The sequence below is a fragment of the Aquila chrysaetos genome, chromosome 10, assembly GCF_900496995.4.
Source record: "Aquila chrysaetos chrysaetos chromosome 10, bAquChr1.4, whole genome shotgun sequence".
Lineage (NCBI taxonomy): Eukaryota > Metazoa > Chordata > Aves > Accipitriformes > Accipitridae > Aquila > Aquila chrysaetos.
In genome coordinates, this window is record NC_044013.1 from 18,089,642 (window position 1) to 18,100,553 (window position 10,912).

At 43.4% G+C, this 10,912-nt stretch overlaps 1 protein-coding gene across 13 annotated transcripts in view; it reads left to right on the top strand.

Moving 5' to 3' along the window:
• The window catches only part of TFDP2 (transcription factor Dp-2), a 64,097-nt gene that overhangs the window by 23,458 nt on the left and 29,727 nt on the right, over window positions 1–10,912 (top strand). For 9 of the 13 annotated variants that reach the window (XR_005933336.1, XR_005933337.1, XM_030027878.2 and 6 more), the window contains one exon: window positions 8,798–8,901. Coding sequence is in view for 11 of the 13 variants with exons in the window: in XM_030027878.2 (XP_029883738.1) it covers window positions 8,798–8,901 (104 nt within the window). In the remaining 2 variants the exon portion in view is untranslated. The other 4 variants (XM_030027885.2, XM_030027889.2, XM_030027886.2 and 1 more) reach the window with 4 other exon arrangements.

The window sequence follows — 10,912 nt, forward strand, 5'->3', positions numbered from 1 at the left end:
ATTCCTTTCAACGAAGCAAGGTATGCCCAGAACTCCACGTTTGAAAGCAGCTGCGGATTTAAAAGATCTCTGCTCGATCTGTGCAGCTCTGCAGAACAAGCCGGGGCGGCGGAGGCACGGCTGCCCACCCTGCGGGCCGCCCGCCAGGGAGGGCAGGACGGCACCGGCCGGGCGCTACAGCCCCTACTCCGGCAAAGCGCCCCGTCCTTAACGCGGAACAGCGCCGGCTGCCGGGGGTGCTGCCTCTTGGCGTCGCTCCCACGAGATGCTGACGTTTCTTGCCCCGAGGCTCAGTAGCCCGAGCAAAACCTCTTTCCACCCCGTCACGTTCCAGGCGCTGCTGCCTCGGCTCTGCTGCAGCGTGGGACCGGCTGCATTGAAAGCGTCCGGTTAGGTTTAGGAATATCGGCGTGAATGACCGTGTTTACAGCTGCACGGGCGGACAAGAAGCGGCTTCCCCGAGGCGGCGGTGGGACCGTGCCGCAGGCTGTGCGGACGCGCTCCGGCGCGGGCTCCCCTGGGGCGGCCCCGGGCCCTGTCGCCCGCCGCCCGCCGCGCCTCGGCTTGCTCGGCGCGCGATTGCTCCCGCCTGGCCGCGCCGCAGGATGCCCCCGGGTAACAAAGGCGCGCGCGGGCGGGGCCCGCCATCGCCTGCAGCCCGGCGGAGCGGGCCCGGCCGGTGTCCCGCCGCTGTGCCCGGGGTCCCGCCGCTGTGCCCGGGGTCCCGCCGCTCTCTGGCTTGCCTAGTTTAAACTTAACACGGTGGCACTTCGAGGCGGGGGGGCGGCGGCGGCGGTGCGGGGCATCGCCCGGCGCCGCCGCCGCCAGAGGGGGGGGAGGGAAGCGCAGAAGACGAGCCCCTGACTGAACCCGGGTAGCGGGAGCAGAGAGTTTTTACAGCGTTCCGGGAATCATTCACTTGAAATGCCCAGGCTGTGTGTGGTACGGCAGAGGGATGTGCTGCCATCCCGGGGAGCTCCACAGGCTGGAGAAATTAATCGGGGCGGGGGGGGGGGGAACGGGCCCTGCAGCAGTTCGGGCTGGGGCCGGCTGGCAGCCCTGCAGAAAGGGGCCGGGGGTGCTGGCGGGCAGCAAGTTGACCACGAGCCAGCAATGGGCCCTGGCCTGGAGGAAGGCTAATGGTCTCCTGGCGCACATGGGGAGAAGCGTTGTCAGCCGGTCGAGGGAGGCGACCCTTCCCCTCCGCTCAGCCCTGGTGAGGCCACCCCACCAGTTATGGGGCTCCCAGTGAAAGAGAGACACGGACATAGTGCAGAGAGTCCAGCCCAGGGCCATTAAGATCGTGAAGGGACTGGAACATCTCTCATATGAGGAAAGGCTGAGAGAGCTGGGACCGTAGTCTGGAGAAGAGAAGCCTCGGGGGAACTTACCGATGTATATAAATCCCTGCAAGGAGGGTGCATAGAGGATGGAGCCAGGGTCTTTTCAGCGGTGCCCAGTGACAGGACCAGAGGCATGGGCACAGACAAACACAGGGGGTTTTCTCTGACCATCAGGAAGCACTTTTTTTACTGTGAGGGTGACTGACCGCTGGCACAGGTTGCCCAGAGAAGTTGTGGAGTCTCCATCCTTGGAGATACTCAGAAGCTGTCTGGACATGGTCCTGGGTAGCCTGCTCTGGCTGACCCTGCTTGAGCAGGGCGGTTGGACAAGATGACCTCCAGAGGTCCCTCCCAACTGTTCTGTGATTCCATCTGCAGATTCTTGTAACTTTGCTTGTTAAGTATATATTTTACCAAGAATAGTTAGTTTAGGTTGGGGGGGAGGGGTTAGATATGAGTTAATGTTTTTCATAAACTTGAGAAGTTGGGGTTTGATCAGAATTATTACAGTTACAACAGAAACAACAGCAAAATCAGTAGAAATTATCAGGAAGGCTTGGTTTTGGGGAAAAAAATTCTTACCAGACTTCGAGCTGGAAAAATCCCAATGGGAATTTCTTTCCAAAAAAACCCAAGGTGTATCCTGTAACAAGGTTGTTTCATTCAGTACTCATAGCTGCTGGTAGGAACAAAGAGGCAATACATCTGATAAAAATGGAAAAAAGTCTAGGAAGGATTAACTTGTATTTGATAGGTTGCATTTTTAATTATAGTGTTTCCAAGGTATTGTTTTGGCATGCTTTTAGCTTATTTTAAAAGTACTTGACATACATGACCTGCAAGTAAGGGATATTCCCAGAAGTAAATCAGATCAATTAAATACACAGAGAAGTCACCTGGAGCACAAGCTTAATTTTCAATAGGTTTGAAAATAAGAACCTGAAAATTTATAGAACTGTAAATTTGTAAGTGCCTGTAAAAAAATTTTTTTTAAGTTATCTTTCATGGGGAATACTCTTGCATGTAAAAAAATGAATTTATTTCACAGGTTAACAGTTCTATTTGCCTCCTAAACAAAATCTACTGGCTGACCCAGTGTGTCTGTATCCCAGTGAAGACACTGGGTACTGATCCACTTTTGTCTATGAACAGTGGGTTGACAGTTACTAGTTAATAGGGTGTGGAAGAAAGAAGCAACGGTTTTCAGCTGGTTGACTATGAGTGATATATTTGATTCTCATCTTAAAACGTATAATGTAGACTAACACAATAGTTTTGGTGAATCATACTGTCCTTAGTTAATACTTTTTTATTACTATATTCTTAAATTCTATGAATTTACATGGTGTTCTCTGTTTATTGCTGTGGAGGGAAAAGGGAGTCTAGATCCCTGTCTTGCAGCAGGCTCCATGAGGGAGGATCCCTTAATCAGATCAAATTGCTATCTCCATGTGAACTTTGTTTCAATACATCTTTTTTTTATGCAGTACCTAATTTTTACCAAGTCCTGATAGGGCTGGCATTCTAGAAACTTCTTCATGCACAGGATTGCCATATGCTTATGCTACTTTAAGGAAGCAGTAAGGCAAGTGTCTCTGTCTTTTTTTCTTTCTTTTTTTTAATTAACATATTTACTATTTCCTGCCTTTCCTTGTGATGTCTATCAGAGCAAGCAAAAGATTACATCTTCTCTGGCAAGAGTGCCAGTTAAGTTGGCTCTGGTCACCTCACAGCTGCTTTTAAACATTTTCCTTTGCTTAGTGCCAGCATAGCTGTGTAGGTGGCTGAGCAGTTCACTGGACCGGGGAACAGATTCACCTGAAAAATACCCATTGTTCCCCCTTGCCAAAGGCAAAGAAGGCCAGTTTACTGCATAGCCGTAGCTGTGGCTGTGCTGGCTTGCAGGCAGGAATAAGCATCGGTGGTGAGGTCTGCATAAACGAATTTTAGTGGCAGTGTTCTGAATATCTGACCAGGGCCTTAGGGGGGTCCAACTCAAGGTCTGAAGAGTGCTGGCAGTTCATTGTGTGCTTGAAGAGATCTGCTAAAATGACCAAGACAACAGAATTGGTTATCAACAGGCCTACACTTGGTACTTTGAGATTCATACAACTGTTAACTCCTATGAATTTGTCTCAAATTGAACAGTAAAAGACTGAAAATGTAGTAGTCAGCATAAGCCTGAAGTACACCAAAATATCGTCTGCCCCATTTTCTTTTTTCTTCTCTACAGATCTCTTTGATTTCATATATTTCTAGATATGTATGTGCTCCTACAGACTATGGAATTCTTAAAGTTAGGTTTATAGCCTAGTACGTTGGTGCAGTAAACAAATGAACAAATGTACCAAGAAAATACATGCATACTAATAGCATGTTAAGAATTCAGTTCTTCTATATGCTTTTATAATCCTGTATCGTGATCTCGGAGATCAGTTTATGTTTTACTGTAATAGAGGACCCTGACGACACATCGCATATGTTATTGCAAAATATCCTGCTGGACTTCTGATATTTCACAACTCTGAACTGGGGGTTTTTTGCCATTACCGTCAAGCCATAGGCGGTATTACATAAAATGGCTGTTCATTGATACACTTTAAAAAATGTAGACATTTGTTTAAGAGCTCTGAATATGAAATCCAGATTACCAACACTTCCCTGGTGTTTTGTCTAAAAATTCAAAGACTTTTTTTGTTGATGTATGCATTGTGTGTGACTCCAGCTGGTTGGTCTGTGCTTTCCATCAGCTATGGTTTCCTTCAAACTAGCTGTGACAGATTCTATAGGTTCTCTGGTTGACATTGTTTCTGATTATCTTTGCAACTAGGCTGCAGACCTAACAGATTTAGTTATACAGGAAAAAATCACTAAAACCTCTTTAGCTTCATATTTGTGTAGGACTCCATGTTGTTTGTGTGAAGTTAAGCTATTTAGGATGCCACATAACGATTTAAAGTTAGTCTTGCGGGATGGTTAGTTAGTGTGTGCCTGTGAGCATACATGTACATAAACATGAATAACTTTGTTCTGTGACTGCTTTAAGCTGAAGAACATTAAATGTAATTTTTCTTTGTGTGTGCAAGTAAAAATATTTCGCAACTGCCAGGAAGAGTAATAGTTAATGTAGTGATCGTGTTTTTCTAAATATGAAAGAATAGCAACACTGGTTTTTCTCCATGAGAAACAACAATAGTGGTGACTGAGGGATGGAAAAATAATTTATGTAGAAGCAAAGTGCTTTTGTTCTAAGAGAAACATACATATGTCCACTGACAGATTTTTATTTTGAATTTGAATCAGTGACAAGCATTCTCAGTTTGTGGTGGTTTTATATATATTGCAGTTCAAGCCTCCCTATGAGAGTTTTAAGTGGGTTTCTTTCCCATGTGCTCGGTTTTCCATAGGTAAAATGGGAATAATGACACTGACCTCCTTTGTGCTTTGAAAGTACTGCCGAGAAACATTATATAAGAATTGAGTATTATTATACAAATCATTCTAGTTTGATCCATCGCTGCTGACCTTTTTCATCTATGCAGTAAGATTACCGTGACTAGGAGGCTGATGGGTCTCATTGTGTTTGGCTTATCACTGTACACACTACTGTTTTTCAGTGGAACATAAATCAGTGTAATCTTTTTGTCCCCAAATGATGGGCGTTATTAAGACTTGGCATTTATTTGGAATTTGATCATGTTTAAAGCCTTTACAATTGCTATGTGATAAAGTATATATAATTAGTTTGGTGATATTTCTGCTTTAAGTTGAATACAGAAATCTGTTGACTATTTTTTACAAGTCTGTTGAATATTTTTTAGATCATCTACAGTGTGACATCTACTTCCTCCTACTTTTTCTATGCTATTTTTTAAATAAGACTTGAAGAGATTGTCCCTGTTGATCCTTGCTGTTTTGTAGTACTACCTTGTCTTCAAAACTCTAGAAGTTACCAGCACTTCAGCAAACAGAGGTTCACTAACCTTGAAAATTTGGTGTAAAATACAGCTAGTCATCTTAGCAAGCAAGTGCCTGCTTTCTGAGCTGGTTGTACTTGTATCGGCAGTTTCCAGTTTGTGGTGGTGCTTTTATTGCGCTGGCGACCGGTCCTGGCCAGCTCCAGGTCTTTCAGTGGCAGCTGTGTCCCACGGACCTGGGCTGCTGCTGCGTGAGGGCCACAGGCAGGATGGGATGTTCTTGGCAGTTGGATTTCTCTTTGTTTAGAGAAGAGTAGTGATGCTGGTGGTACTGACTGCAAAATCTGTCTCTTCAGGTTGGGGTGCTGATGTGATCTATTTGAAAACACATTAACTTTTTGCAGCAACTAACTGCACCAACTATCATGTTTGCTGTGAAGAGAGATGGGAAGGTGGTGTTTCCGCCATTAAGTATTTGGAGCAGTTGAGATCACATGAGTATCTGGACTATGACACTTTTTGAAAAAAAGAAAACAGGAGGGAGGGAATATCTTATTTCTAAGTGATAAAACTTTTTGTTTACCATTTTTTCAACTGCTGACAAACACATAGAATGACCTTTTATTGTGAAAAATTTGTTTGCTCCTTCCTTCTGTTGATGGTGGATGAGAGAGACCTCACTCATCAAAAGAAATTCATCCCTTTCCATCCTATCTGTGTTTAAAAGTCTACACATTTACATATTTGTATTTACCCATAAAGAAATTTCAAAGGAAGGGCAAGGGCAGGGAAACATTTCTTTAAAAACTTGATCAACTCTTAAGATCATTTTGACACTGCTGCTGACAAATAGGGGATTTATGTAGGGATTAGAAGAGGAAGATCTTTCTTACTGACGGTAACTCTAGCCAAAAAGACTTTTAAACATATGTCATGTAAGCAACTGTCTTTTTAAAATCAAGATCAAGTAATTTGAATGACCCTCGTATTTACTGAAGTTGCCCTAATGGTGACTGTATACATTTATCTAGGTAGCCTTGTAAATGAAGGCATGGTGCAGTAGCTCTTAGTGTTTTTTCTAGGGCTGCTACAGTAAATCTGGTGGTTGTGTGTGGCTTTGGCCATGGGTATTGTATTTTTAAGCTGCAGTTTGTATGGTACAGCAAGTCTGACACGTCTCAATCCTACATTGTGAAATGTGACGTTACAGTGCCTCTTGCAGGCCAGGAAGCATCACTGGAGACGACTCTTGATGTAGCCCTATGGGAAGAGCACTGTAAGCCAAATGCTGGCATCTCAGAATTTTACTGCACTTTGCCAGGTGACCTTACGTTGCCAGCACAGGACAAAGTAATTTATTTCTTTTCCCTGGTAAGAAAAGGAACAAGGAGAAATAGCATGAGAGCTGATCTTGGAGAAAAGGGAGTCAAAAGTTTCAGCTGCAGCAGAAAAGAGCAAAATTTCTACAGTACTGGGAAGTGACAGGCATGTCACTGATGACAACAGCCTACGATGAGAGGGGAGACTAGGTTTTGATGAGAGTGTGCTTAGCAAATCCTAGGCAAAGTCCTGTAGCAAAAGTAAAATTGACAAGTAACTGGCCAGTTTAAAGAACTATTTTGAGCTCAAAATGGGAACACGGTGTGTGTAAATCATGAATTACTGTTGCCTTGTGCACTCTGGCACTACCTCACGAAAGGCAATTCATAACAGAGCAAGGATTTACAGTGGGGGGTGTTTGCAAGAATGTGGTTTTTATAAGGTTTTTTCCCTAGGTGAGTTAGGTGACTGAATAAGTTACTCAATTTATCGAATAGAGAAGCAGCAAGCTTCTTTGAGCAACTCAGATACAGACCTGCCTTTTGGAAAATTAATACTCAGTAGTAGTGTTACTCCAGATGCCAAAGGAATTTACACAGAACATTAGAACATGCTTGTCTCAAATTGTAAATACTTCTCATATCTCTGTTCATTTTTTATAAAGGTGAGACTTTGCGTATGTCTACATCTTTTCTACTTCTGTGCTGTAGCTATAGAAGATCCTTTTTTAAGTATTATTTTTCTCTCAACTGTGTTGCTTCTGCTTCGTATTACAGAGAAGTTACTCTGTTGAATTACGATTTTTTCCAGTTACCTCATGTCAGAACATGGGTGTACTAAAAAAAAAAAAAAAAAAAAAAACAAACAGAGACAGACCACAGTTCAGGACCAAGTGAGAAGAGAAAAGTGGCCAGTGGAGGAGAACAGGTTATGAGAAAAGACCAGGGAGCAGAGATGTCAAACACCACTGAGTCAGCTTGGGACCATCTGGGTGAAGCTGAATGTTGGCCAGCTCCTGTGGAGGAGGGCAGGGCAGGGCAGTGGTGAGGGCTGGTGTCTGCACTGTTCTGAAGGAACCTGTCACCTCAGATGCCTTCAGTTTCTGTCTGCTAGTGCCAGAGAGCATAAGTAGCTCTTCAAGAGCCAATCCTTGTCCTTACAGCTCATGACCTCAGGTAGACCCAAGCTAACTCTGGATTATGAGGCAGTGGCAGCTCTTCCTCATATTTGATTCTGCCTCCAGACCCACCACTGTCATTCCCCATTTTGAATAAGGCTGTGCATAAGAATGGGGGGGGGAGGTATTTGATTGATTCCCACCTCTCTTGCTTTGAAACTGTTGTAGAGACAGGAGCTGCTGCTGCCACAATGTCCATAGATAAGTGTGCTCACTGCTTTGAGTGGCTTGTGTACAACAGTTTGAACAGTCGTGGGCTAGTGGTAGTGCTGCATGACAGTTTTGATTAAGACATTAAGTCTGAATAATCAAGCTTACATGATACAATTTGGAATAGAGGAGGAGCAGCAGCATTTTGAGGCTCTCAGCATAGAGCTGCGCTTCTCTGTGTGAAAACAGGATGAGTTAGAGCCGTAAGCAGTCCGGGATCATAAAGATGATAAACATCCTGGGATGAGAACATGCTGAGTTAGAGATGACATGGTTGGCTTTATCTTGACGTCCAGCTCCCTGTTCTGTTACTTTAGGTAAGTTGTAAAGGTGTCATTTACTCCATATCTGTACAGTGATAGGCTGTGATAGGCTTACTTCATGGATGTTTATAGAATACTTTAGTATAGTCAGATGAGGAATGGTTAAGGCTATGAAGATATGGATACATATTTTGTATGCATGCTTATGATTATAAATAGGATTTGTATGGCGATTTCTTTCTAGAAGTATATTCATTAATTTTAACTTTTAATGCTGAGGTATGGCAGGCTGTGTGCTCTTTGTCTTAGGCAAGAAGAAATTGTTTCTGGAAATAAAATACTAACATGTAATTATAAAGGTAAAATAGTGAAGGTGTGGTTTTGTGAGGTGTCCTTGTGACATCTGCTAAAGGGTCTGGAGGCTGTTACATGAGGGTGTATTTGGCGTGTACGAGACAAAAAAGCTAACCCAATTCCAACATGTTAAAACGATGTGAGAATTTGCCAGTGTTATTCATAGGTTACTACGGAAGTAATTTAAAACTCTCTTTTTACTGCTCTTTTTAGGTAATATTTCAATAATCACATTACCAGTTTCCAGCACCAACTCCCCAACTAAGATTTTGCCAAAAACCTTAGGACCAATCAATGTGAATGTTGGACCCCAAATGGTAAGTTTTGCAACTCCGGTAATGCTAACTTGTGTAACTAGCTGTGTGACTTCCTGTTGATGTAATAAGGAAACATGAAAAACAAAGATGTGAACAGTGCTAGGAACTTGCAGCTTCCTGTCTCGGCTGCAAAGGCTGCTCAAGTGCCCCACCTGGATGGAAAGGTGATGACATGTGGGTACAGCAAGCTTGTCGTGCCAGAACTGCCACTCCCAACAACGATCTTGTATGTGACCTTAGGGGATACCTATCTTCCTGGCATTGAATGGAAATTGAAACAACTTTACCAGTTGACATTTTAACTATTTCTCAAAAGTATATTAAGAAAAAAATCTCATTAAGAACATTATTGACACTCTTTGAATATTTTGAGTCGTGTTCTCACCAGTAAATCTCCAGCATTGCCAGAATAAATGTCTTGGATGTGTCGCTAGAGTTTTAACTTGTTAAAACTGTTCTTCTTAAAACTGTCTTTTCCTGTCAATAATAACTGTATATGAACATATGTTGCTGTTTCAGGGATCCTGGATCTGGTTTTGAGAAAAATTTTTGGGTTTCTGGTGGCCAGAGAACTAAATAGGCAATACAGTGAACTGTTTCTAGTAACCTGATGCCTACTTGCCAAGCACTTAGCCTGAGTACAAGAATCATTTGATGTGTTTTATAGATAATTGTGTTGGGTCTTTTTCACATCAGCAGTTACTACTGTTCTTCAATGGCTGTTAGCGCAGCTGGACAGATGGGCACAAGCATTACAGCCAGCCCCCCCGCCCCCCCCCAGCTGCATTCCCCACTGTGCAGAGCTCTCCATCTGAAGTACTAGCCACATGCTGCCCACCAGAGAACAGTGTTCCTCCGTGCATTGGTACTGATGCAAGTATTGCTGGAGCATGTGCCCTGTAGCGTTTCACTGGAATAGTTCTACTACAAAAGATGTATTTTGTGAGTGCAATAAATAATAGCCAAGAACAGGGGAGAGCAGTCAGTTAATGCAGTTCCTACTCTTAGGAGTGACTGCTCAAGGCCCTGCTTTTGGTTTAAATGAACCCCAGTTATAGTTTAGGTTCTACAGCAGGTAGAAGTTGCAAAGGCTACTGCGTGGTGCGAGACACACATTTTATTTCATTTATTTTTATTCTTATTTTTAAATTATTTAATTTTTAAAATTATTTTATTCTGCTGCTTTGCAAGGATAGATCTATATTAAGAAAACATTTTCTTATTAAATAGCCATTAACACAGGCCTCCTAAGACATCCCGCATTTGGCTGTGTCGTGTGCCAGACCGTTCAAAAGAGAATGTTCACAAGTTCTTAACAGTGGGAATGTTAGCGCTCCTTTGGCATCTCACCTGTGTTAGCAACATCCTGCTGCCATGAGGGGTTTTTAGTTTTATTTAACCGCTGTAGGTTACAGCCCTTGGGGCTGCTCCAGGTCCTTCAAACCAGCACACTGCCCCCAGGATCCGGGGAGTGGGCTGTTGGCTGAACGGTGACTGTTGGTCTGAATCCCTTGGGGTACGGCTGTGCATATGGTGAAATCAGCACAATTTGCAGGCTGGATTCTTGTGTATGGGTGTGTGTTATAGTTTCTTTAGATTCAGTCTGTAGGTGTAAGTTTAACAGCATTAAGTATTATTGATAAAATGTTAGTGCTTAATTACAGGGATTTAACGTCCTACAGATGGTCTATTTGCTAAATTAGGGTGAGGTTCTCTTTTTCTGTTTTATGCTATCTGGTATCTGAATTTATGTGATTACTTCAGGCACACTGGAAATATGTTTGCTGTTAAGATGGAATTAGTACTCTGAAAATACAGTGTAGCGTTTTCTGTGAAAGCAAACATTCAATAGTAAATTTAAAAGTGACACTGAAACAATACTGATTTGTATACCCATGACATCTGTGTCCCTGCATCCAAGAACTTACAGCTTTAACAGTAAGCTGTAGACAGGTGGATTTTTGGTGGTTGTGCAACTACTGCCTCTAAGTGCCCATCAAACACGGCGTGG